Here is a 23182-nt window from a genome sequence, read left to right as displayed (position 1 = left end):
CTTCACTCTACCCCGGTGAATTTGCCTTCCCCTCCCCACCATCTGGCGCTGTCTGGAGACATTTTTGGTTGTCGCAGCCGGGGGAGGTAGGCTGCTACTGGCATCTGGTGGGTAGAGACCAGGGGTTCTGCTAAACCTCCTACAGTGTACGGGACAGCACCACAACAGAGAGCTATTGAGGCCAAATGTCAGGGGTGCTGAGGGTGAGACGCTGTGCTCTATACCAGCCCTACCTGTTCTTGGTATGTTCTCAAAGGAAGGAGGGGAGATGTGGTCTCGATCATTAGAAATAGATTTACTCTTGCCCATCCAGGAACATGGGAAGTCCAGATGAGTGTTCAAAATAGTCCTTGGCTTTGGGTTTGACGCATAGGTTCCAACCCATTCAGATACCAAGGCGGGTGGAGGGAGGTGTGTCCGGGGGGCGCCTCTCTTCTGTTCAGTTCACCCCTCCCAGTGCCTTGAAAGGCATGGTCCCTAACTTCTGGTTCTCTGGGTTGCTGCACAAGGCCACCCCCCGACTCTCAGGAAGGGAGAGCCTTCCTTTCTGGCCTCTCTCCCTCCTCAGGCCTCTGTCCCTGGGACCATTCACCTGTGTGCCTCCTGGCGGCCTCTTCTTCCTGGTTTGTGGCTTGCTTCTCGGTCACTCCTCTTGCTGGAGTCCGTGTGCCTGTCACACCGCCAAGGTTGACATGCTCATCTCAGCTGGATTTGGTGTGTTGTTACTACACTGAAAGAGCTTTGGTCTCTTTCTGAGACTTGCATGATGTTCCTCCTGTGGCTTTACCATAACCTTAATATTAACCCCCAAAAGAAGAGATAGGGAGAAAATTTTTTTAAAAAGCCTTCCAGACATCTGCAAGTTTTCAGGTGTACCGTGAGTTGAAAAATCTGCAAGCTATAGGCAAAGATTAGAGGGATGGAGACAGGACTTTGTACAGATACCAGGATCATGGGAAGGGACTCTGCAAGGGGGAGTGATGCCCAAGGAACTGGACCAGAATTCCCTCTAGAAAAGCTTCTAGTAAAATGCCAAAGCCACAGCAAGATTTGCCTTCTGACTGGGGCCTCCATCACCTGCAGAGTTCTGTGTGCTCCCTATTGGAGAAGAAGGCTCCATCAGCCCTGGCCCATGTGTGCATTTCCCTGGTTGGGCCCGACGTGTATCACTAGCGCAAGAAGCCCACATTCTTATTGTTTCATTTTGCTTTATGGTTATTTTCAAGTTAGAAAAGTAATCTGCACTCATGATGAAACATGCACATGGCACCAAGGCATGGAGAGTCAACCATAAGACCTTCCCCTCCTCTCTCCCCTCCCCAGCGATGAGAGCCTCTTACACTTCACAGCTCTGGCCTGAAATGGATTAAGGAAGCCGGAGGCACTCAACATTTTCAGGATGCTCTTAACAGCTACTGAAGGGTTCTTTTCAGAGCTCTGGAGGCCTCTGAATAAAACCTGACCATATTTGGGGCTCATTTCCATCTGTCAACACCTGTCTCCCACTGTGTCCCCCACGTAAATGGGCACTGGGCAGCTTTTGCTTGTCGCTGTTAAGGGGAAAGTGTCTTAGCACTTGCCTTCTCAGAAGTACAGCCTTGTTTAAATTAGTCCACACTGAGGTCAGGGCGTGCAAGCACTGAGTTAGATACTCTAAGATACCCACAGCTTGGACAGACAGCATTTATTAGCCATCTATCCATGCGTGAAACACCTCAGACTAGCCCTGCGCTCCCCTGGCCTGGCATCCACTGCATCTTTGGGCATTTGAACAGCGGCAGCCAGAGAAGGAAGAAACGTACGCAGAGTATTTGCAGGTCTTAAGCCAGCTGGAAAGCAAAGCCTAAGGATGCTCTGCATGCCTGTGGCTGGGCCAGTTCCCTGCTCACTCTAGGACCGCGTCAAGGGGAGCCTTCCCCCTGGAAAAGTTACAGGAGCGGCAAGCCACGTGGCTTAAAGCGACAGCGTAGGAGACACCAAGAAAAAGAGACACGGGTTTTAATAGCAAGCGAGAACGGGCGGAAGCTATGGTCCCTCACTCCAGAAAAAGCAAAACACACCACATGCTGCACACCGATTCCAGGGTTCATCTGCCCCCGCCCAAAGAACCTTTGATCTTGAGAATCCCGAAACTCTACCTTAATTTTATGTCACATTTTCACAGGGAGTGGCCAGTTATTTGGTGACTTGGCCCAAAAATATCATCAAAATAATTTGTTGGTTAACTCAGTTTTCTTTTAAAAGTATCATGTAAAAATACTTAGCTGAGGAGGCTGAACGTTATCTAAAATCTTATTAATAACCAGCTAGATGTCCCATCACAGAAGGAGCTGGGACACCAGTAAAATACCTTTTCTTTCTCCTTTTCTGTATCATCTTGGTATTTTTAAATGCCGTATAATTACGGCAGAAGGTCTAAATGACTGCATGATTTAGAGAGAGCCGGGCTGAGGGGAGGGAAGCAGAAAGGTAACATTTAAGTCACGGTATATAGCCAGGGAGAGACGAGAAAGAAGGAAATTAAGCGGAGGGCAGATAGGAAAGCAGACCATCAAGTAGGGAAGGAAAGTTGTCCCAGAGTCCTGGGAGAGCCTGGATTTCCCACACAGGTGGTCTCTGGCGCTCTCTCCAGCCCGCTTGGTCGCTTCTCTGATGCGGTCATTGTAGGTTTGGAAAGGCGTGATTTGGCCGCCAGTATGTAGGGCTCTGGACGCTGTAAGTGGACCCGGTGACAGCTGGAGCACCTTCCCCAGCCCCATCTCCCCGTGAAATCCAGAGCAGGGGCTTGAGGCACCCCCCGCCCGCAGCGGGGGCCAAAAGGTGTAGTGGCAGCCCTGGATCCCAGAAGGCTCCTGTAGGGCTGCACATCCCCCGTGGCCCGTAAGAAGCTAATAAAGTGAGAGCTCTCTGCCCCATTGTCCCGAGGTCAGTGTTCACCGTGGAGGTCAGGGGCCTATTGTGGCTGCCCCCAGGCCCCGCTCCAACCTCTGCTCTCTACCCGCTCTCTTCCCAGTGCTCAGTGACCTGTGGAAAGGGCTACAAACAAAGGCTTGTCTCCTGTAGCGAGATTTACACCGGGAAGGAGAATTATGAGTACAGCTATCAAACCACCATCAACTGCCCGGGCGCTCAGCCACCCAGCGTCCAGCCCTGCTACCTGCGGGAGTGCCCTGTCTCTGCCACCTGGAGAGTTGGCAACTGGGGGAGCGTAAGTAGACGCTTGGGTGATGAAATCGGAAAGCTTTTGGATCTCAAACCCCGACTTAAACATGTCCTGCCTGAGCTGTCCTTCCTGGAGAGCCCCGGGTGAGAAACAGGAGTTAGTATCTTGAAATGGGTTGAAGGGGGAAGGGGGCTTCTCTACTTGTTGGGCCGTTTGGCCTGGTGCTTAGAGGGAGACAGGGGCGGGGAGGCCAGACAGCCTCCGTCTGATTCCTGGTTCTGCTGTTCCCAATTGAATGACCTGCGATAAGGGGCCAAGCGTTCTTGTCTGTTCCCTCCCCTGCAGAATGGGGTGTTTGTGAAGTTGAAATGCGTTCATGCATTAAAAAGCACGTGGGCTATAATGGCAACTTTTTAAGTTCCATATATTTTACCACAGTTTAAAATTAAACAGCACCCAGAACTCCTGTTTGTCACTGAAAAAGGGTGACAGAGTTGTTCGTTGTGGGTTCTGTGGCTAAGAATTCTGTAAGCACTAGTGCTTCTACATCGGGAATTCTTGGTTGCGTTGGAGTTACAACGAGTAAGAATATCTGATATTGGGAATGCCCTTGAAAATTGCCCCAGCCCCCTGGCTCCTGACTACGAGGCTTTCACTGATGCAAAGTGATGATCGGGCAAAAGTGTGGGACCAGTTGAAAGGGGTTAAGGTTTAAATTCTGGCTCCACCATGACCGTGAACAAATTTCCTAACATTTGAGCCTCAATCTCCCCTCTGTAAAAATAGAATAATGCTAGTACTATCTCATAGGGTTATTGTGAGGCTTAGATGAGGAAATTATATTATATATATATATTTCATATGTATGACTACATATGTAGGTATGGATGTACGTACGTATAGACATGTATATATAAGACTTAGCACAGGGCTTCCCTGGTGGCTCCGTGGTTAGGAATATGCCTGCCAGTGCAGGGGACACGGGTTCGAGCCCTGGTCCGGGGGGATCCCACGTGCTGCAGAGCAACTAAGCCCGTGAGCCACAGCTACTGAGCCTGCGTTCTAGAGCCTGTGAGCCACAACTACTGAGCCCGTGAGCTGCAACTACTGAGCCCACGAGCCACACCTACTGAAGTCCGTGCGCCTAGAGCCCGTGCTCCGCAACAAGAGAAGCCACCGCAATGAGAAGTCCGCGCACCGCAACGAAGAGTAGCCCCCGCTCGCCACAACTAGGGAAAGCCCCTGCACAGCAACAGAGACCCAACGCAGCCAAAAATAAATAAGTAAAATAAATAAATTTATTTAAAAAACAATCTTAGCACAGAGACTGGCCCATAGGAAGTGCCCTACATGTGTCAGATATTTGTTTTCAGCAACACGGGGTTCCTGTGCAAGCCTCCAGGCTCTGAGTTCCACACCACGAGAAGCCCATATCTCCAGGTTCCGCAGCCACAACTCTGACCCTGCTCTGCCTTATAGTGTTCCATGTCCTGTGGCGTCGGAGTGATGCACAGATCTGTGCAGTGTCTCACCAACGAGGACCAGCCCAGCCACTTATGCCCTGATGAGTTGAAGCCGGAAGAAAGAAAAACCTGCCACAATATCTATAACTGTAAGTTGGCCCACTGAAGCTGTCCTTCTGGAGCTTGAAGAACAGGTTTCATTGTTGTTGTGTTTGCCTGCCTTTTTCAGAAATATAGAATTTATTGTTAAGAAATTGGCCCCCTTGCAGACGGACATGAGCACGCATAACGTAACCCCTTCCGTCGGCGGCCACTGCACATCCTGGAGAATCACAGCCCGTTTTCGTGGTCTGTGTTTTCCAGGCGAGTTGCCCCAGAACTGCAAGGAAGTCAAAAGGCTGAAAGGTGCCGGTGAAGATGGGGAATATTTCCTGATCGTCACGGGAAAGCTCCTGAAGGTACGCGTCGGAGCTCAGTCGTTATTTCTAGCCTGGTTTCAGAGCCAGCGGCCCTGGCCCTCATGGTCCCGTTTCTGAGCCACCCCTTGCAGCTTATTCCTGGTCTGTCTTTCAGGTCTTCTGTGCAGGGATGCACTCTGACCGCCCCAAGGAGTACATGACACTGGTCCACGGTGACTCTGAGAATTTTTCTGAGGTTTACGGGCACAGGTAGGAGAGCTCCGGCTCAGAATATCCCGGATGCCTGGAGATCCCTGGAAGGACCTCCCCATCCTTACTGGGATGTTCTCTCTGTAATGTAGGTTGCACAACCCAACCGAATGTCCCTACAACGGGAGCCGACGTGATGACTGTCAGTGTCGGAAAGACTACACGGCGGCTGGGTTTTCCAGCTTCCAGAAGATCAGAATAGACCTGACCACCATGCAGATCATCAGTAAGTTCCATGGGACGTCCTGGGGGATGTGTCCATGGGTCTCTCCATTCAGACAACAAAAACATCCTGCACAGGGGCTGGGCTGAGGCCCGGAGGATGTGAAGAGGAACTTAGGGTCCAGTGATGACAATCCCAGTCTGAGCTGCCAGAGGGTGGGATTTTGCACCTTTTTTTTTTTTTTTTTTTCTTTTTTTGATTTTGCACCTTTGATCACTGCTGTCCCCGCAGTGCCTGGGAAGTGCTGAGCACAGGGGCGGTGCACCATCAGATTTGTGACGAATGAATGGAGGAGACAGAGGCACATGAAAGGGCACCATCGCAGTGGGGGAGTCAGGGCAGCATCCCCCAAAATATGACAATGAAATTGAGACCTTAAGGCCAAATGGGAGTGAGCCAGGTGGTCAAAGCAAGCAAGCTAGCAAAATTTTTTTTTAAGATTTATTTATTTATTTTTATTTTATTTTATTTTTTGGCCGCGTCTGGTCTTAGTAGCGGCACGCATGCTCTTCGTTGTGGCGCACGGGCTTCTCTCTAGTTGTGGCGTGCAGTTTTTCTCTTCTCTAGTTGTGGCGTACAGGCTCCAGGGCACGTAGGTTCTGTAGTTTGCAGCACATGGGCTCTAGTTGAGGCGTGTGAGCTCAGTAGTTGGGGTGTGTGGGCTTAATTGCCCCGCGGCATATGGGATCTTAGTTCCCTGACCAGGGTTCGAACCCGCGTCCCCTGCACTGGAAGGCAGATTCTTTACCACTGGACCACCAGGGAAGTCCTGGTAGCAGAGCTTTCGAAGGGAGAAGAAGTTTTAAGGTAGCAGATGCAAACTCCAAAGCTATGATATTCATGTAGCAACATTCACCCCACCCTGGGCTTCCACCAGCAGTGTACATACGCACACACACACACACAAACATGCACATGGGCGTAAAACTAATTTTCTCTGATTGTCGATTTACAGAAGAAAAACGGAGGACAGAATTACCATTTTTTAAACTAGCCCGAGCGTGGACTGATGTCATACTCCAGCCAACACTGCATTTTTGTTAAGGACGTTAATCATAGGAGTGGTTAAAGACAGCTGAAATATCCAAACACGTTCCCTCGAGTAGTGGAGAAACAAATAATGAATAATTAATTTTTCTTCATTAACATGTTCCCATAACCTTGCCTTGCTTTCCTCTGCAGGTAGATTAAATCTGATTTGTACCAAGATATTTTTAATTGCCTTCAGCCAGACTGATGAGGGCTAAGGGCAGAATCTGCAGTCTCCCACTTACCCAGGGCTTCTGCGTGCTCAGGTGGGCAGGGCTCCTGCCCGTGGAGGTTGGGGGACTCAGCTCTCCCTCCCACGAACCTGCAGAAAGATTAAGGCCTTCTCTTGCTGTTCCTGAAAGACAAAGCAGAAAGGTTTAAAAAGCTGCCTCTGGTCTCTAGTTCCCACCAGATTTTGTAGGATTCTCAGTCTGCCACCTCCTGATACGCCTTCCCCATTCTCAGAGCTGTTCTCAGGAGCCACCAGAGGGTTAAAAACGCGAGCACTGTTTTTATTGGCTTTTTAAAAAAAAGTTTTTTAAAAAGTTAGCCCCAAACTTAAGAAACTGCCATTAATACTTTCAAGATGTGAGTTCTAATTGCTCCCCATTCTGGTGGTAATAGTGCCTGGGCCACGGGAGGACAGATGAGCCTCGGGGAATAACTGCAAAGTAGCTGGCTTTGCAGTTGCTGGCTTATTCCCCGCCCCGTCCTGCAGTCCTGCAGCCTCAGCGGCTGCTTCTACAGGAGATTCACAATCATCCAATTACACTACATTTAAGCGAGGTGATTCACCTATTTATTTATACAGGAATCAATTCCAAAGTCATCTTAAGCCCCCCTTTTGGCTTCCATACTGTGAAGAGACAGAAAGTGCTGGTAAAACCCAGAGAAGGAAGCTCTCAGACCCACAGATACAGTGAGGGGAAAGCAAGTGTACATCTGGATCCGTTTGCTCACTAATCATACTTTGGTTTGTTTTCTTTTTTCCTCTCCCATTTCCTCTTATGATTTCTCTAACTCTTCTTCCCTTCTCTCTCCTTGTTAATATCCTGTCCCTTCCCTTTCTCTTTCTCATACTCTCACCTCTCTGCTCCCTGTAACCCTTTCTCCAAAACCCCACAGCCACTGACTTACAGTTTGCCAGGACACGCGAAGGACATCCCGTCCCTTTTGCCACCGCCGGGGACTGCTACAGCGCCGCCAAGTGCCCTCAGGTACGAGTCGGGAGCTCTCCAGCCCCCACCCAGGGATTCACATCCCCCCACCCCCGTGACTGCATCTGGTTCTACAGATGTAATTAGAACAGCGGCTGTGGAAGGCACTTTGGCCACCTGTATCAAGGGCCTCACAGGTGCTCACAGCCCCCAACCCAGTCACTCCGCTACTCAGGGTGTTTCCTAAGGAAATGATCCCAGCCAGGGGCCAAACTTCCGCATTCAGCAAAATGCATCTGCGATCATGGTAAACGTTTAGAAACCAATTAGATATCACATGGCAAGGGTTTGGTTAAACACAGGACGATGTTAAAACAATGAATATTATGCAGTGACATGTGGGTAAATGTTTAATAACTGGCTCTCCAAGGGAAGAGGCGGGGGGGTGGGGAAGCAATGCTTTGCAGCATTTGCCCATTTCTGTGGTGTAAATTTTCTGCCTGACTGGTTACAAGTCATCAATATCGTGTCACGAAATGGAGGGTTTGGGGAGAGATGCACACAGTTGTCTCTCAAAAGCCAGGGCAAGTGGGTTCCAACACCCCGACTGTCAGCCATTAAAGATTCTGAATATTGCATGAGACAGAAAAACTGTCACTCCTGTTTCAGATGTGTAAATGTGCCATGTTTAGACCAAGAAGTGCAGAGTTGTCTCCTGAATTCGCTTTCCCCCAGAGCAGCTACACGGCAGTCTTACCCGTTCTAGAGTTGCACGCGTTTTTGCCTCTTTAGAGGTGTGGCAGGTTTTGACTTGCCTTTCGGAACAGGCTGTGACAATCCTCCTGGGCTCATTTTGCAAAGCAGGCATCAGTCTTTGCCAGAAGCTTCTGCAAGGAGAAGGTAGGACAGACATAATGAATTAGGTGATTCTGGACAGGAGATTGTGGCCCGTCTTTCCGTTGATTTACATGAGGTCTTTACAAAGCTGTTGTCAGACTCTGTGACCAGAGTTTTCCGCGTCGCTGTGGGCCTTCACGGATTCTAGGAATTGGGACTGGGTGATGCTCAGAATCCCAGGCACTGTCTCCCCAGGGTGCATTTACACATAGCCACAGAGACCATCCAAAGACAAACACATCTGAATTTTCTTTTAACAACTTGTTTTCTCAGCCCCAAGCTTTAGAAAGTATTGCTAAACATTTTAGAGAAGTGAAAAGGAAGCACTCAGGGGAGAAAGAAAATAAACAAAGGACAGAATGTTAAAAGGGGCCTTTTCTCCATTACCCAGGAATTGAAAACTTTTGAAGTGCGGTTTCTTTAGAGCACTGGAGACTTCAAACACCCCATTCGTATGGGTTGCATTTAACAGCTTATAGATTGGCCAGTCCTGCCTTTTTCAAATGCCTCAGGATTTTCTTGTTTCGATATGTGCATCTTTGGGGAAACTTAAGTAAATGCGAGGTAATTTGCATTCAGTTATTTTAATAACTCAGAGACAAATGAACCGATTGATTTGCTAAATCCTGACACTAAAGCAGTTGCTAAGTGAGAAAACCAAAGCCAGTGAGAGGTTAAGTTGTATTTTTTTCCAGCCCATTCTTCAAACCACATCGGATACTTCTAGAATTCACTTCCTCAGAAGTGTACCGAGTACCAGCTATATTGATGAAAGATGGGAGTTTTTCATATCACTTTTCCAGGGAAAAGTCTGCAGAAAGCATGACTCTGCAAGCTATTTTAGAGCCCTGCTTGTCCTTTGGTCTATGACTGCAGAGAAATGAAAGCAGAGGGATGCTCTGTTTGACAGTCTGCTTCTTCTTCCTCCGCATCCGTTGCTGTTGCTTTGGGGAGGTCCCCAGGAGCTGTCAACTCAAGATGCACCCAGAACGTATTTTGTTATCCTGATCACAGTGGATGCAGCATTGTCATTACTGATGCTGGTGTTAATAGCGTTCATTGAGTGTTTACTACACTTGAGACACTGTGCTCAGCCTTGGTAAATCAGCGTAGCATTTAGCCATCCACAGCATCCTATGAGATTGCCCCCTTTTGACCGATGAAGAAACTGAGGTGTAAAGACATCGGGTAACTTACCCAAACCCGCACTAGTGCTCAGTAGAGGCCGGATTTGATCCCAAGTGTGTCTGAGTTCAAATCCGTGATGGTAGACACGCCTGGCTGATCCTGTGTCCAGACAAGACTTTTGCAGCATTCACCCTTGTCCAACAGAGAACAGAACCTCTGTTTGTCAGAGGTATTATACATCTTTGGCTAACTTTTCTGGATCATCTAGTGTATGCATGTCTGAATTACCTTTACTCTTTTAAATCAGCAACAGAGATAGTAGCGAAAACACTCATGCCCTTTAGACCCTGAAGATAAGGCCTTTAGGGGTAGAGATATCCCAGACTGGAGCTAGAAAGGACGGTAGGTCTTGACTCCTCTGGTGACACTCAACTTTTAGAGTGCTAATTATCAACTAGGACGCTGGCTGAAAATGCAAATCCCTGAACCTGAAAAGGCCAGGAAGAGAATAAGGACAAAAACTCTTGCTTATCACTCACTCTGAAAGGGCAGATCTAGCTAGCAAGTAGTCTGCTTGGCTACGTGCTCAGACACTGGACACCCAGATCAGCCAGGGGCATCTTCAGGCTAGAAGCCTGGACCTTCTAAGGACTTTGACGTCAAAGCAGATCAAGTCTGCCTTCTGCGATGCAGGCAGAACTGGCAGTCTTTGTGGGAAACAGGATGGGGAAGGAGAGATAAGGGCATCCTTGGCAGCAACGAGGTCTGGGCATTTGTGATTGGTGTGGATGCCCTCCTCAGGGCAGGAATGATAGTAAGATAAGAACATGGCCAGGTGGGCTAACACAGCATGTAGAAGCCCGTGTCTGAGGAGGCTGGGCAAGGAGGCTGAGCCTCAGGTGTAGCCACGGTCATGGATACCTGCGTACTGAAGCCACTCAGCATAACAACCACTAACATCTGTGTAGTACTGTCATAAAACAAGTTCCAAAAAATATTTTTAAAATTTCACCTGCTCTCTGCCAGGTATGTTATACCTTCTACTCTTATTCACAGATTATGTCTTATTAACCCATTTTACAGATGGGCTCAGGAGAGGTAAGCCTGAGGTCACACTAAAGGTAGAAGAGTCAGGATTCTAGGATAATTTCATCCCCCAGACCACAGCACGATTGATGTTTCGGGCTGGATAATTCTCTGTTGTGTGAGATCATGCTGTGCATTGTAGGATATTTAACAGTGTCTCTGGGCCTGTCTGCACTAGCTGCTAGTGGCACACACACACACGCACGCACACACTAGCTGTGACGTAACAACCAAAAATGTCTCCAGAGACTGCCAGATTTCTCCTGGGAGCAAAGTTGCCCTCTGATAAGATCCACTGACTTAGACCAAACTAAATCCTCCCATCACCTCTGTGAATAGGAATCCTGTTTGTCCCCAGGGTACAGATGTGGAATTTCAGGCTCCTAAAGAGTTCATAAACTCTGTTTAGCAAGTATTTATGGAACCGACATGGAGAGGAGACCTCCAAGCTGCACCTGATCCCGGAAGTCTTTGTGGAAGAGCTAGGATGTAATATTTAGTTAAGACTGTAAATATCAAGTGCCTAGTCACATGTTACAAACCATAACTGATATAAATAAAGCAATAGCAAGTCCCTCCCCTCAATAAGCTTACTGTTATATTAGAGAGAGAAAACTAACCCTTACAAAACAATTAGAAAATGCAGGACTGGTATCAATATTTTTGAGTATCTACTAGGTACCAGGCGTTCGCTCCACGGCTAATTTCATTTAGTCCCTCACTGCACTACTCTGAAGGAGGCACTCGTATTACCTTCCATTTTACAGATGGACAAACTGAGGTTCTTACAGGGTAATAATATGTTCAGGTGAAAAAGCTGGATTTACGCTTAGGTCTGATTGGATGTGAGTCTCCACCTTGCTGCTCTCCTTGATTTATTAAAGACCGTTTTGACGAAGAACCGGATGGTAAGGCTCAGAGAGGAAGCCTTCACCCACGTCTGCAGAGAAAGTACATTTTTAACTCCGAAACTGTTCATGGTGGAGTAGGAAACCTCAAGAATCTATTTTATATGCCTTTGTGGAGTCATTTTTGCGAGAGAAAGACACAGAGACAAATGGAGAAAGCAAGAGAGATTCTCTGCTGCAGCGTCTCCTGGGAAATAAAAAGGCAAACACCCGAGGCCACGTCTGGAATCCCAGAGCGGGGCTGGGAGGTCTAGGTTCCCCGGGCCTGGTGGCGGTGGCGGGTCCCCTGCGGTCCAGAGCAGGCCGCGCGCGCCCTCTGCTGGCAACTCCAGAGAACGCGCCTCTGCTTTGAAGTCCCGCCCCGCTGTGCTTAGGACTCGGCGTGCTCAGCGCCGCGGGGAGCTGAAACCCAAGGAAGCTTTGGCAGCGAGATCTTGTTAGAAAAATTACACTGTGGCATTTTGTTCCTGAAGGAATCTGATAATTGTAAGCAACATCAGGATTGCTGAGTTAGGGACGCAGAATAGCGGTAGTTGAGAGCGAGGACTTCGAAGTCAGGAAAATGTGAGTTGGGTTCTCAGTGTCTCCTGGAGAAGTTAATCACCTGCGCCGGGCCTCGCTGTCCCCCTCTGTAAAGAAAATCCCCTTCTGAGAGCTCTTGCGAGGATGGATGAGATGATGCATGTAAAGTGCCTGGTTCACAACTCCACTCTCCCCCCGCCCAAAAGAACCCTCAATCATTAGTAGCTATCATAATTAATTAATATCTTTCTCCAAGCTCCCTTTTATTGTGTGGCCTTTGCTTGGGACGTCACGTGGACTAAAAATCTTTCTCGTTGGCCATTTATTCCAGGGTCGTTTTAGCATCAACCTTTACGGAACCGGCCTGTCTCTAACTGAATCTGCCAGATGGATCTCCCAAGGGAATTATGCCGTCTCTGACATTAAGAAGTCGCCGGTAAGGTTACCGATGGGTTGGGGGCTGGGTTTTGTTTTCTCTTCCTTCCTCCCTCCCTGTGAGGCGGTGGTGCTAAAAGTAACCGGTGTGCTTTCCCACTTTCTCAAACCATTTTACAACGTATCAGCAAGAAAATTTAGGACATAAATCGAAGGTTGAAGCGTGTACAGGTGCGCGGAGCAGAGAGTCTTGCTTTCCTTCTGGTGAATTCCTCCTGGAGATGTGAACCTGTGAACCATTGGAGCAATTAGGAGGATGCCTAACTAGGAAGCTGAAAGTAGCCAGTGTGGCTCAGACACCTTGCAGTTAATTAGCCAACATGCAATTCACCTAGGTGAGCTTAGGGAAAGTGATGTCAGTCTGTTTCAGAAGAATTGAAACACAAACAGGGCTGGAAGAAGGGGTAATTCATGAGGAGGGTTTCTGGAGAATTAAGAGAAACACAGGCTCTCCAAGTCGGCTTGTCAGGCTCTAAAGTCTTGCTGCTCAAGGTGGGATCGATCCTCGACAGAGCACCCACATTGCCTGGGATCTTGTTGACAATGCAGTTTCTGGGACCCCAGAGCTTCTGAGCAGGACCTGTAGCTGAACAAGGCCCCAGATGGCTCCTGAGCTCAGTACAGCTTGTGACGCTCTGATCTGCGTACTGTTTCTCAGCGTGGGTGTATATAAGAATCACTTGGGAAGGTTTAAAATACATGTGCCCGGGCCCTACCCGGATTCACTGAAGGGGAATCTTTGGGGAATTTGAAATTCCCCAGGTGACTCTAATGCATAAGCGGGGGCAGAAAGCACTGCCCTTTGCAGCCTAGAAGTTGCCGCGATGTGGGGAAGGAGCCTGACCCGCAGGCAAATGTAAAACTTATGGGGTGTGGCCTGTGGCCCCAGTCCTGCCTCAGCTGTGAGCTCTGCCTCCCGGTCTCAGGAAAGTGAGTAAGGGAGGAAAAAGAAGAGGATTGGAAAGTGTGGTGTTATTCCAAGGTGAGGTTGCCAGACAAAATATAGGATGCCCCGTTAAATGTGAATTTCACATAAACAAGCAAGATTTCTTTTTTTTTACTTTAATCATGTCTGAAACATTGCATGGGACATACTTATTCTAAAAAAACAGTATGTGTTGTTTATCTGAAATTCACATCTGACTGGGTGTCTGGTATTTTTATTTTCTAAACCCTATCAAAATCGGAACATAAGGAAACAGCTCAGTCAAGCTGCTTCCACCAAGGAAGGGAAGGAACATCAATTATGACGTCTGGGGGAAATCTCAGAGGTTCCTGATCCCTTCTTTTAGCTTCCAGTGTTAAATTTGTGTCTTTGGGGGAAAAAAAACAAACAAAAAAATCTCTCTCACTCCCTCTTTTCTCTAAGCCAATCAGCTCCTTCAAATCTGATTAACTAAATGACCATATCGATTGCTTATAAATTGATCATTAAAATTTGTTTCTTGTACTGAAAGGGATAAAGATAGCTGAGAGACAACACACGTGCTTTAGGATGTGTGCTTTACACTGTCCTGAAATTAAGTTCTTCCCTGCTCCTACTATATATTATGTTTCAGTGACTGAGAGAAACAAACAAAAAAATTAATTGGCCGAAACGCGGTCAGACTTAAAGCATGATTATATAGAAAGCCATCTGTGTAAACTGTAATCTAAGTTTCAGTTCTGTTTGTTAGTTGTCATTACTGCAGTTTTCATCCAGAACCGAACAATATAATTATAGCCGGGAGCGCCACCTTGTGGAGACAAAGATTACTGCCCTGCCAAGACGGGCTGGCTGTTTCCCCAGCTTTTGGGGGATTACGCCTGTGTTGAAGGGAATTGGTTTCATAATTGCCTGTCAGCACTTTTTTTTTTTTTTTTTAAATCTTGGTGTTCCGTGACAGCTCAGAGAGCCTGAGCTCAAAATTAATCTCAAGGGTCTGTCGAGCACTCCTTATGAATCCCCAGGAGCCAGAACTGAACAATCCCTAGCTCCTAGCAGCCCCGAGAAATGATGCTTTGTGTGCCTGACCTGCTACGCGGTCCACAGAGCAGCATCCCCTAGGGATACTCCATGAAAATAGGCTCCCGCAGGCAAAGACACTTGGGAAAATTGTATATATTTTTTCCTTCTTGAAGAGTCGCAGTAAGCAGGTGTGTATTTTAGGTTGGAATAAAGTATACAGGAGGGAAACCTGTGTGGTTTTATTCAAACCAGCATTTCCCTAAATCATTCGTTCTCAAACTTGGGCCAGGACTTGCTAAAACACAGCCAGCCTGGGGAGGGGCCTGAAATGTACACTTTCAACAGTTTCACAGGTGATGCCGATGCCCTGGTCTGGGATCACATTTTAGGAACCACTGACCTAAGTTAAACCAACCGCAGAGCCTTCTTCTCAGAGTTATACCTTTTAATTTCCCTGAATTACCAGTGGTTCACGGAACACACTTTGGAAAACTGTGTAATGTCCTGCTCCCACCATGACTGAGCACCGTCTTGCTTCTGAGGGACCGAGGCTGGTGTCCTCTGTGGCACGCAGATCCTGGCCCGTCCTAAGCCCTTCTCCAAATAGCCCTGATTTGATTCACCCGTCACATCATCACTCTCACTTTCCTGCACTTTTCTGCTGGGAGCTACAGAGAGAAAAACACAACGAAACCCTCCATTTTCCAAAGCCGCTTGGCGATAAAATGCTTTCCCCAAGCGAAACTAAAGGAAAACTCTAGTCATTCAGGGTAGAACTGAATTACCAGAACCATGTGCAGGGCAGGAACGTGGTCTCACGAGCAGGAACAAACCTGGTAAAAACAAGACCCAGTGTCAAGGTTCATTCTTGGCTGCCTGTATGTGTATAAGAATAATGATTTTTGTTATTGAAATAGCGCCTACGTATTGGCCAATGTATATGCATTCAGTCCCGTTCCTCCAGCTTTCTCATCAGATTCTTGGGAGGGTACTGAAATCAAAGCCTACAGAGGCTGCAGAGTATAGAGGTTAAGCCCCAGACCCTTAAGTCAGATCGCTGGACGTGCTGTTACTAGCCTTGCCACCTTGGGCAAGTTATTTAACTTCTCAGGGGTCTCAGTTTCTTCATGCATAAAATGGGGACCCTGGTGGTCCTTACCCAGTTGGGTTCTCGCGGAGCATAAATGAAATAGGGAGATAAAGCTGTTTACATGTCACTGGGCAGGCAGCAGGGGCACAGTAAGTATTAGCTGTTAATGTTACAACATTTTCATAGACCTGAGGCTTGCCTTAAGGTTGCAGGATTGGTCAAGGTGATGAAGGAAGCAGGCTTGCTAGCAATGGAAGGACAAGGGACTACAACCTGAGCAGAGGCTGAGCCTGGACCTGGCTGGCCCCCACTGCACCGTGTGGATTTTGTCCATGTGGGCCCTGCCTCACCTGGGAGTAAGGCATGTGGGACGCCCCCTGGACCCAGGGATGGACCTCTAGACAGATGCTTCAGCTGTACCGGCTCGACTTAGGGATACCAAGTTTCTACTCTGCTTGTGTGTGAGGGGCAGCCAGACAGAAAGGGGGGCTTGGCCCGGCTGTGAGATTGGAGAGGACAGCTTGGCGTTCTGAGCTCCTTTGCCGGTGATATTCTGTACATCCTCACCTCATGAATGTGCTCAGGATGGGAAAGGGTCCTCAGGCCCCATCCGGACGATCCCCCCACCCCCAGAAAGATGCCCCCTCTCAGAGCTGTTGTCTGGCCTTCTGTCCAGGAGGAGGTACCGGAATGGCCTTCCGAGCCAGGCACAGTGAAGGGAGCCATTTCGGCAGGATGGGAGAGGTGCCCTCAGGTCTCTGTGCTGCTTCGTGTACCTGGGGGATGGGCAGGGTCCACAGAGAGCTGGGGACCTGTGTTTCTGAGGTACCTGGTCTTGGGGCCCAACGGTCATTTCTTATTCTAGGGGAAGAGCTGTAAATGGAAGAATTGCTTTGAAATTAAAAATTAATGAAAGTTGCATTACCGTGGGGGAGATGGACTCAGTGCCTATCTTTTAATCTTTAGTTCATTTGCAGCCGGTGGAGTTAAGGTCACGTGATAAATACCTGTGTGTGTGCGCGCACATAGCAAGCATAGTATCAGTCCTCGTTTATCTACCATAAGCTGCCTCCTAACCCACAATTCATTTGTGAAAACCCAATTATCCACCAAGTATGAAAATCATATTACAGACAAGTAGAGTGAAACTACCTTTTATAGATGTGTACATTTTATTCTGTACGAACCCATAGAAGTTAGATGTTTATACATATATTCATATATGTAAGTGTGATTTGGACTATAGTCGGAAAAAAAAAAAAAAAGTACTGGGTTTTATGGGCCGTTTCATCCCCAGCATACTCCAAAGAAATGTAGATAAGCACATTTCAATCAAAGATGTGTTGGCTTTGCTAAATTACATGAGTCAGCCTACCTTGGTCATATTGACTGCCAAAAGCAGAGAAAGGAGTGAAAAGTATGAACTATAAACTCTTCCTTTTTTTTTAGTAAATTTATTTATTTATTTTTGGCTGCATTGGGTCTTCGTTGCTGCGTGCGGGCTTTTCTCTAGTTGCGGCGAGCAGGGGCTACTCTTTGTTGCGGTGCGCGGGCTTCTCATTGCAGTGGCTTCTCTTGTTGTGGAGCACGGACTTTAGGCACGCAGGCTTCAGTAGCTGTAGCACGCGGGCTCAGTAGTTGTGGTGCATGGGCTCAGTTGCTACGCGGCATGTGGGATAAAAAAAAAAAAAAGTACTGGGTTTTATGGGCCGTTTCATCCCCAGCATACTCCAAAGAAATGTAGATAAGCACATTTCAATCAAAGATGTGTTGGCTTTGCTAAATTACATGAGTCAGCCTACCTTGGTCATATTGACTGCCAAAAGCAGAGAAAGGAGTGAAAAGTATGAACTATAAACTATTCCTTTTTTTTTAGTAAATTTATTTATTTATTTTTGGCTGCATTGGGTCTTCCTTGCTCAGTGCGGGCTTTTCTCTAGTTGCGGCGAGCAGGGGCTACTCTTTGTTGCGGTGCGCGGGCTTCTCATTGCAGTGGCTTCTCTTGTTGTGGAGCACGGACTTTAGGCACGCAGGCTTCAGTAGCTGTAGCACGCGGGCTCAGTAGTTGTGGTGCATGGGCTCAGTTGCTACGCGGCATGTGGGACCTTCCCGGGCCAGGGCTCGAACCCGTGTCCTCTGCATTGGCAGGCAGATTCTTAGCCACTGTGCCACCGGGGAAGCCCTATAAACTGTTCTTAATGGAACAGAGGTCATTCATTTTAATTATATGTAATAGCTCAAACTCTACTAACAAAATATTTATAGAAAAGAGATTTCTAGAGGGCTTGCTTTAATGAAGAAATAAAAATGCTTTCCAATTAGTGTTTCATTGTATGGGAGCGGGTGCTTCAAAAGTGCCGGGGAAAAAAAAAAAAGTGCTGGAAAACATCCGTTTTTCTCTGAAATAGGCACTGTTTCCATGACAATCATGTATTTGCTATTCATTTTCTCAGTATATTTTTTTAATTCTGTAATAGAAATAAGTTTTAGTTCAGGCTTTACCTAAATCAAATTGAGTCCTAGTTAATGCAATAACATGAACATTGCAGAGCTAGTATCAGCGATTTTGTCATTACTCAGGCTGCTCCTCACCTCCATGAACAGGCTATGATGGTAATCCACACATAAAAAACACTTTTACGACAATGATCGCTAATACTTATAGAGTACTACATTAGGCCAACTGCTATGCTGAGCACTTTGTATGCTTCCTTTCATTTGCAGCAAACCTACAAGGGGAGACTCATATTATCCCCATTTTACAGATGCACCAGGAAACTGAGGTTTAAAGAGGGGTTTTTTTGTTGTTTTTTTTGTTTTCTTGCGGTACGCGGGCCTCCCACTGTTGTGGCCTCTCTCGTTGCGGAGCACAGGCTCCGGCCGCGCAGGCTCAGCGGCCGTGGCTCACGGGCCCAGCCTTTCCGCGGCATGTGGGATCTTCCCGGACTGGGGCACGAACCCGTGTACCCTGCATCGACAGGCAGACTCTCAACCACTGCGCCACCAGGGAAGCCCTAAAGAGGTTATTAAAGACATGATACAAGCCTGAGGCAATCTGATCTCTGCTGCCAGAGCAGGAAGAGTTTGGGTAAAAAATAAGCTTTGATGAGACAAAAGACATTCCTACTCTGTCAGCATCCTTAGGGCCACCAGATGTACACTTCAGCTTAGGGAAAAAGTTCCTGGCTAGAAAACCAGTTGTTCTGGCATCAAATCTAGTTGGTAATATCAGACTAGCTCCAAAACTAACAGGGGTCCCTAAAACCAAGACCAAGTAGGGTGATAGAAATCGATCTCCCAACTTAACCTCACTCATAATCAAAAACATACAAACTTTTAAAAGAGTAGAACTATTTTTTCTGTTTGTTTTTCTGCAAAATGGGAAAGTTTCTTCTTTTTCCTTTTCTTTTTCTTTTTTTTTTAAGTGAGAGTATCCATTATTTTCAAGAGACTTTCATAGTTTGACCATATGAATCAAATACAGCCCAAAGATATCCTGAAATGCATGCACAAGTATGGTTCACACCACTGTTAGTCCCAGTAGAGGAAAATGTAAAACACCTTAGATGCCAAACCTTGTTCAGCAATCAGGGGTAGGGGGTGGCTCATAGGACATGGTAATTTTCAGACGGGGATATGGGGCCTCAATGAAACAAGGAGCTTTTCATAGCACAGGGAAGCACTGAGGGGACTGACTAGCAGGGCCATCTGGATTGCAGTTCACCAAGAAGAGTGTACCTGTTCAGCCTTCTTCTTTCACTCATTCACCAGATGTGTATTAAAACCGTCATGAGCCACACACAGCTAGCTTCTGGAAACCCTCGGATTTTAACAAGGCACTGGCCTTGCCATCATGGGGCTTACATTCTAGGGGGAAGACAGACATAAAGAGAGAACTACCCCATGTTATAGGGTGCTGTGCAGCAGGTAACTGCGTCAGAAAGGTTTCTCAGGGGAAGTGGCCTCTGGGCTGGGTTCTGAAGAATATACTGGGCAAAAGTTGGGTGGTCCAGTGCACACAGAGAGGGCGAGGGAAGAGAGTTCCAGTGAGAGGAGTAGCATGTGCAAAGGCCCTGTGTTATAAGAGGCACGTTAGAAGAGCAACCCAAAGAAATGCGGAGGAGCGGGAGTAGAGAGAAAAGATGAGACAAGACGAACCCAGACAGGCAGGCAGGGTCAGCCCGTACAAGGCTGGCGACCAGGGTTCAGCAAACTTTTTCTGTAAAGGACCAGCTAGTAAATATTTTAGACTTTGCCAGCCAAGAGGTAAAAACCATTGAGATTATATATGTATTTATATGACAAGAGCAAGAACAAATTGACATAAAAATTTTAGTGATTCAATTCAAAGTGTAATAATAACTGAGTATAAATTTTTGTTATCCAGATCTACCAAGGAAAAGTATGAAATATTGAGAGAGGACAACATTTTGCTTAATTAGTGTTCTCTGCTGTCAAAATTGATTCTAAATGTTTATTTGTTAATGCGGATCTGAAATGAGATTTTCTGTACTTCATCTTTATAATATTGTCCACAACCGTATCATTTTAATTGACCATATTCATGCCTTGGCAGGCGTTGGTAGAATTCTATTAGATTTTTCACTTGATATCTGCCTTTCAGCGTGTCATTACATTGCAGATGAATCACTTGTAATTAAAGGTGAGATGGAAGCCCCTCAATTACCTCATTAGATGGATTTTGAAATATGAAAATTTCCTTTGCGCTTACGTCCAAGTCCAAAAAATACTGCTGGAACTGTATTTCATGCTCAGAAAATATATCCACTATAAATGTACGTGGAATAGCGATAAAGCTTCTTGTTTTAACATTTGACAGAGTGGGAAGTGTGCAACCTGCCTTAACGTGATTTATGATTCAAACAATGTTATTGAAATGACTTTACCGCAGTATAACTTTTGCCTATAAGTGCAGTTTTTGCCTTGTAATTTTAGCTCCCATTCATTAAGAAACATTATCAAGTCAGTAGCAAAAGATAATGTCCAAAGCCATTAAGTGTTCAATGACAGTGATTGAGAACAGGTCTTCTTGTTCAGAAAATTTTTAATCCCAGCCCTGAGCTCAAAATCACAGTAAAACTTTACCACTGCTGAGTCATCAATCTGCTGTGTGTTAGGATAAGTCAGGGTACTCAGCTTCTGGTCCTGACCCCAAATTTCGAAAACTGATGCAGGTTAAGTTTATGATAGAAAAAGAAGTTTATTATTAACACCACCGGTTCTGTAACACCAGGTAGGTCCATGTATTTTCCACAATGAATAATCACAGGCTTTAAACATCTTCCATTTTCACAAGCTTTGTAAATCGGTCCGACTAAAGCTTTTCCCGCTCCGCCCATATTTCTTACCATGATTAGTTGTGAACGCATCTTAGCAGGTTACACTTCAGTTTTTCTGCGCTAGTGTTTTCTCAACCTCTTTGAAATACTTCCACACAGACCATTCCTGGAGACTAATTCTTTGATCACTTCAAACTCAGCATGGTCTCCTCAAATAAACAACTGAAGAGTATCAGTAAAATCTATGTCCTCACCAAAAACCAAAGGAAACCACTCCAGTTATTCGCTTTGTTTTTTAATTGATTATTGATACGGCTCCCAAATGTCATTAAATTGTTCAGCAACTGGTCTTACCAAAAGGATAACAGTCTTAAACAAGTTGCTTTTCTCTGGACACATTTCTTCAGCAATTACAATTAAACAAGATATCATTAACTCAAAGAAAACATTTATTTGTTTGGCTAACAAATGAGCCATTTGGAAACTTACACATTTTCATCTTTTATTCTTACTCATTTTGATTTTTTATTTTTGTGAAGAATTACACCATGGTGAGATATTCTGTTCTAAGTTTTCTAAATTCTTGACCGTTGCTCTCCTGTGAGTTGGGAATATTGTGACCATGCTGAACGTGGTGATGTTGGTATGTTGTATTCTCTTAGCACAGCTGCAGTGCCATTGCATGATGAACACAATGCTTTGCCATCTAAATGTGACAACAGAATAATCCACATGCTACTGTACCTTAAAAGTGCAATAGTCAGGACTTCCCTGGCAGTCCAGTGGTTAAGACTTCAGCTTCCAACGCAGGCGGTGCGGGTTCGATCCCTGGTCGGGGAGGTAAGAACCCACAGGCCTCATGGCCAAAAAAACCAAAGCATAAAATGGAAGCAATGTTGTAACAAATTCAATAAAGACTTTAAAAACTGGTCCACATCAAAAAAAAAAAATCTTAAAATAATAAAGTGCAATAGTGAAGTCTACTTTTGTCTTCTTTTCTTGTTTTGACATATACTGGTAATAAAAGAAACACAAGGAAATGTTATGATACAGCAACAGTCACGACACTCGAAACGCTCTCACGTTGCACTGTGTCACTGTGACGTGTGTGCGGGGTGGCAGCGTGAGGCTGCAGGGGCCATCTTGACCACTCACCCCTGCGGTAGTAACTTGAAAGCAGCCACAGACATGAGGGAAATGAATGAACGTGCCTGTGTTCCAATAAAATGTTATGGACCCTGAAATTTGAATTTTATATCATTTCCACATATCAAGAAGTAGTATTCTCGGTTTGCTTCTTAGCTATAAAATATAAATGCTGTTCTTAACATTGGGAGCTACATCAATAATCAGTTAAAAAGCAAAGAACTTCCCTGGTGGCGTAGTGGTTAAGAATCCGCCTGCCCAGGGGACGTGGGTTTGAGCCCTGGTCTGGGAAGATCCCACACGCCACTGAGCAACTAAGCCCGTGCGCCACGACTACTGAGCCTGCGCTCTAGAGCCCATGAGCCACAACTACTGAGCCCACGTGCCACAAATACTAAAACCCATGGGCCTAGAGCCCGTGCTCTGCAACGAGAGAAGCCACCGCAGTGAGAAGCCCGCGCACCGCAACGAAGAGTAGCCCCAGCTCGCCCACGCACAGCAACAAAGACCCAACACAGCCAAAAATAAGTAAATAAAAATGAATTTATTTTTTAAAAAAAGCAAAGCAGTTCTTTTGAGTGGTTTCCTTTGGTTCTCGATCAGTAGGTAGATTTTACTGCGACTTTTCAGTTGTTTATTTGAGAAGACCATGCTGAGTGTGAAGGGACCAAAGAATTAGTCTCCATGAATGGTCTGTGTAGAAGAAGTACAGGTAAATTACACTTCAGTTTCTCTGCCCTAGTGTTTTCTCATTCTCCAAGAGGATGTAATCTGCGAAGATGTGGGCCATACAAAAACAGGGACCCACAGGCCATCATTCATCAGCCCCTACTTTAGACCATGGTGAGGATGTTGGGCCCCACTTCTATTCAGAAGTGCTACCTACTGTGTGTACAGGAATGATTTCCCTAAAAGCCGGTGCAAGCCCTGGAAACATATGAGCCAAGCAGGTGAGCTAAGATGATGCATCTTTTTTTTTTTTTTTTTTTTTTTTTTTTATTTTTTTCAAATGGGGCTAC

The 23182-nt window shown here is 46.3% G+C and overlaps 1 protein-coding gene across 1 annotated transcript in view; it reads left to right on the top strand.

Annotated features, from left to right (window-relative positions):
- The window catches only part of ADAMTS9 (ADAM metallopeptidase with thrombospondin type 1 motif 9), a 169921-nt gene that overhangs the window by 143137 nt on the left and 3602 nt on the right, over positions 1-23182 (top strand). Inside the window, exons 32-38 of the mRNA XM_024746320.1 lie at positions 3014-3208; positions 4643-4775; positions 4990-5084; positions 5200-5294; positions 5387-5520; positions 7672-7763; positions 12576-12680. Coding sequence (XP_024602088.1) covers positions 3014-3208; positions 4643-4775; positions 4990-5084; positions 5200-5294; positions 5387-5520; positions 7672-7763; positions 12576-12680 — 849 coding nt within the window. The remainder of the gene's footprint in view (positions 1-3013; positions 3209-4642; positions 4776-4989; positions 5085-5199; positions 5295-5386; positions 5521-7671; positions 7764-12575; positions 12681-23182) is intronic.

The sequence above is a fragment of the Neophocaena asiaeorientalis genome, unplaced genomic scaffold (genome assembly GCF_003031525.2).
Source record: "Neophocaena asiaeorientalis asiaeorientalis breed wild unplaced genomic scaffold, Neophocaena_asiaeorientalis_V1.1 scaffold251, whole genome shotgun sequence".
In the NCBI taxonomy this organism is placed as follows: domain Eukaryota; kingdom Metazoa; phylum Chordata; class Mammalia; order Artiodactyla; family Phocoenidae; genus Neophocaena; species Neophocaena asiaeorientalis.
Note: the sequence above shows the minus strand (reverse complement) of the source record. Positions and strands in the feature narration are given on the sequence as shown.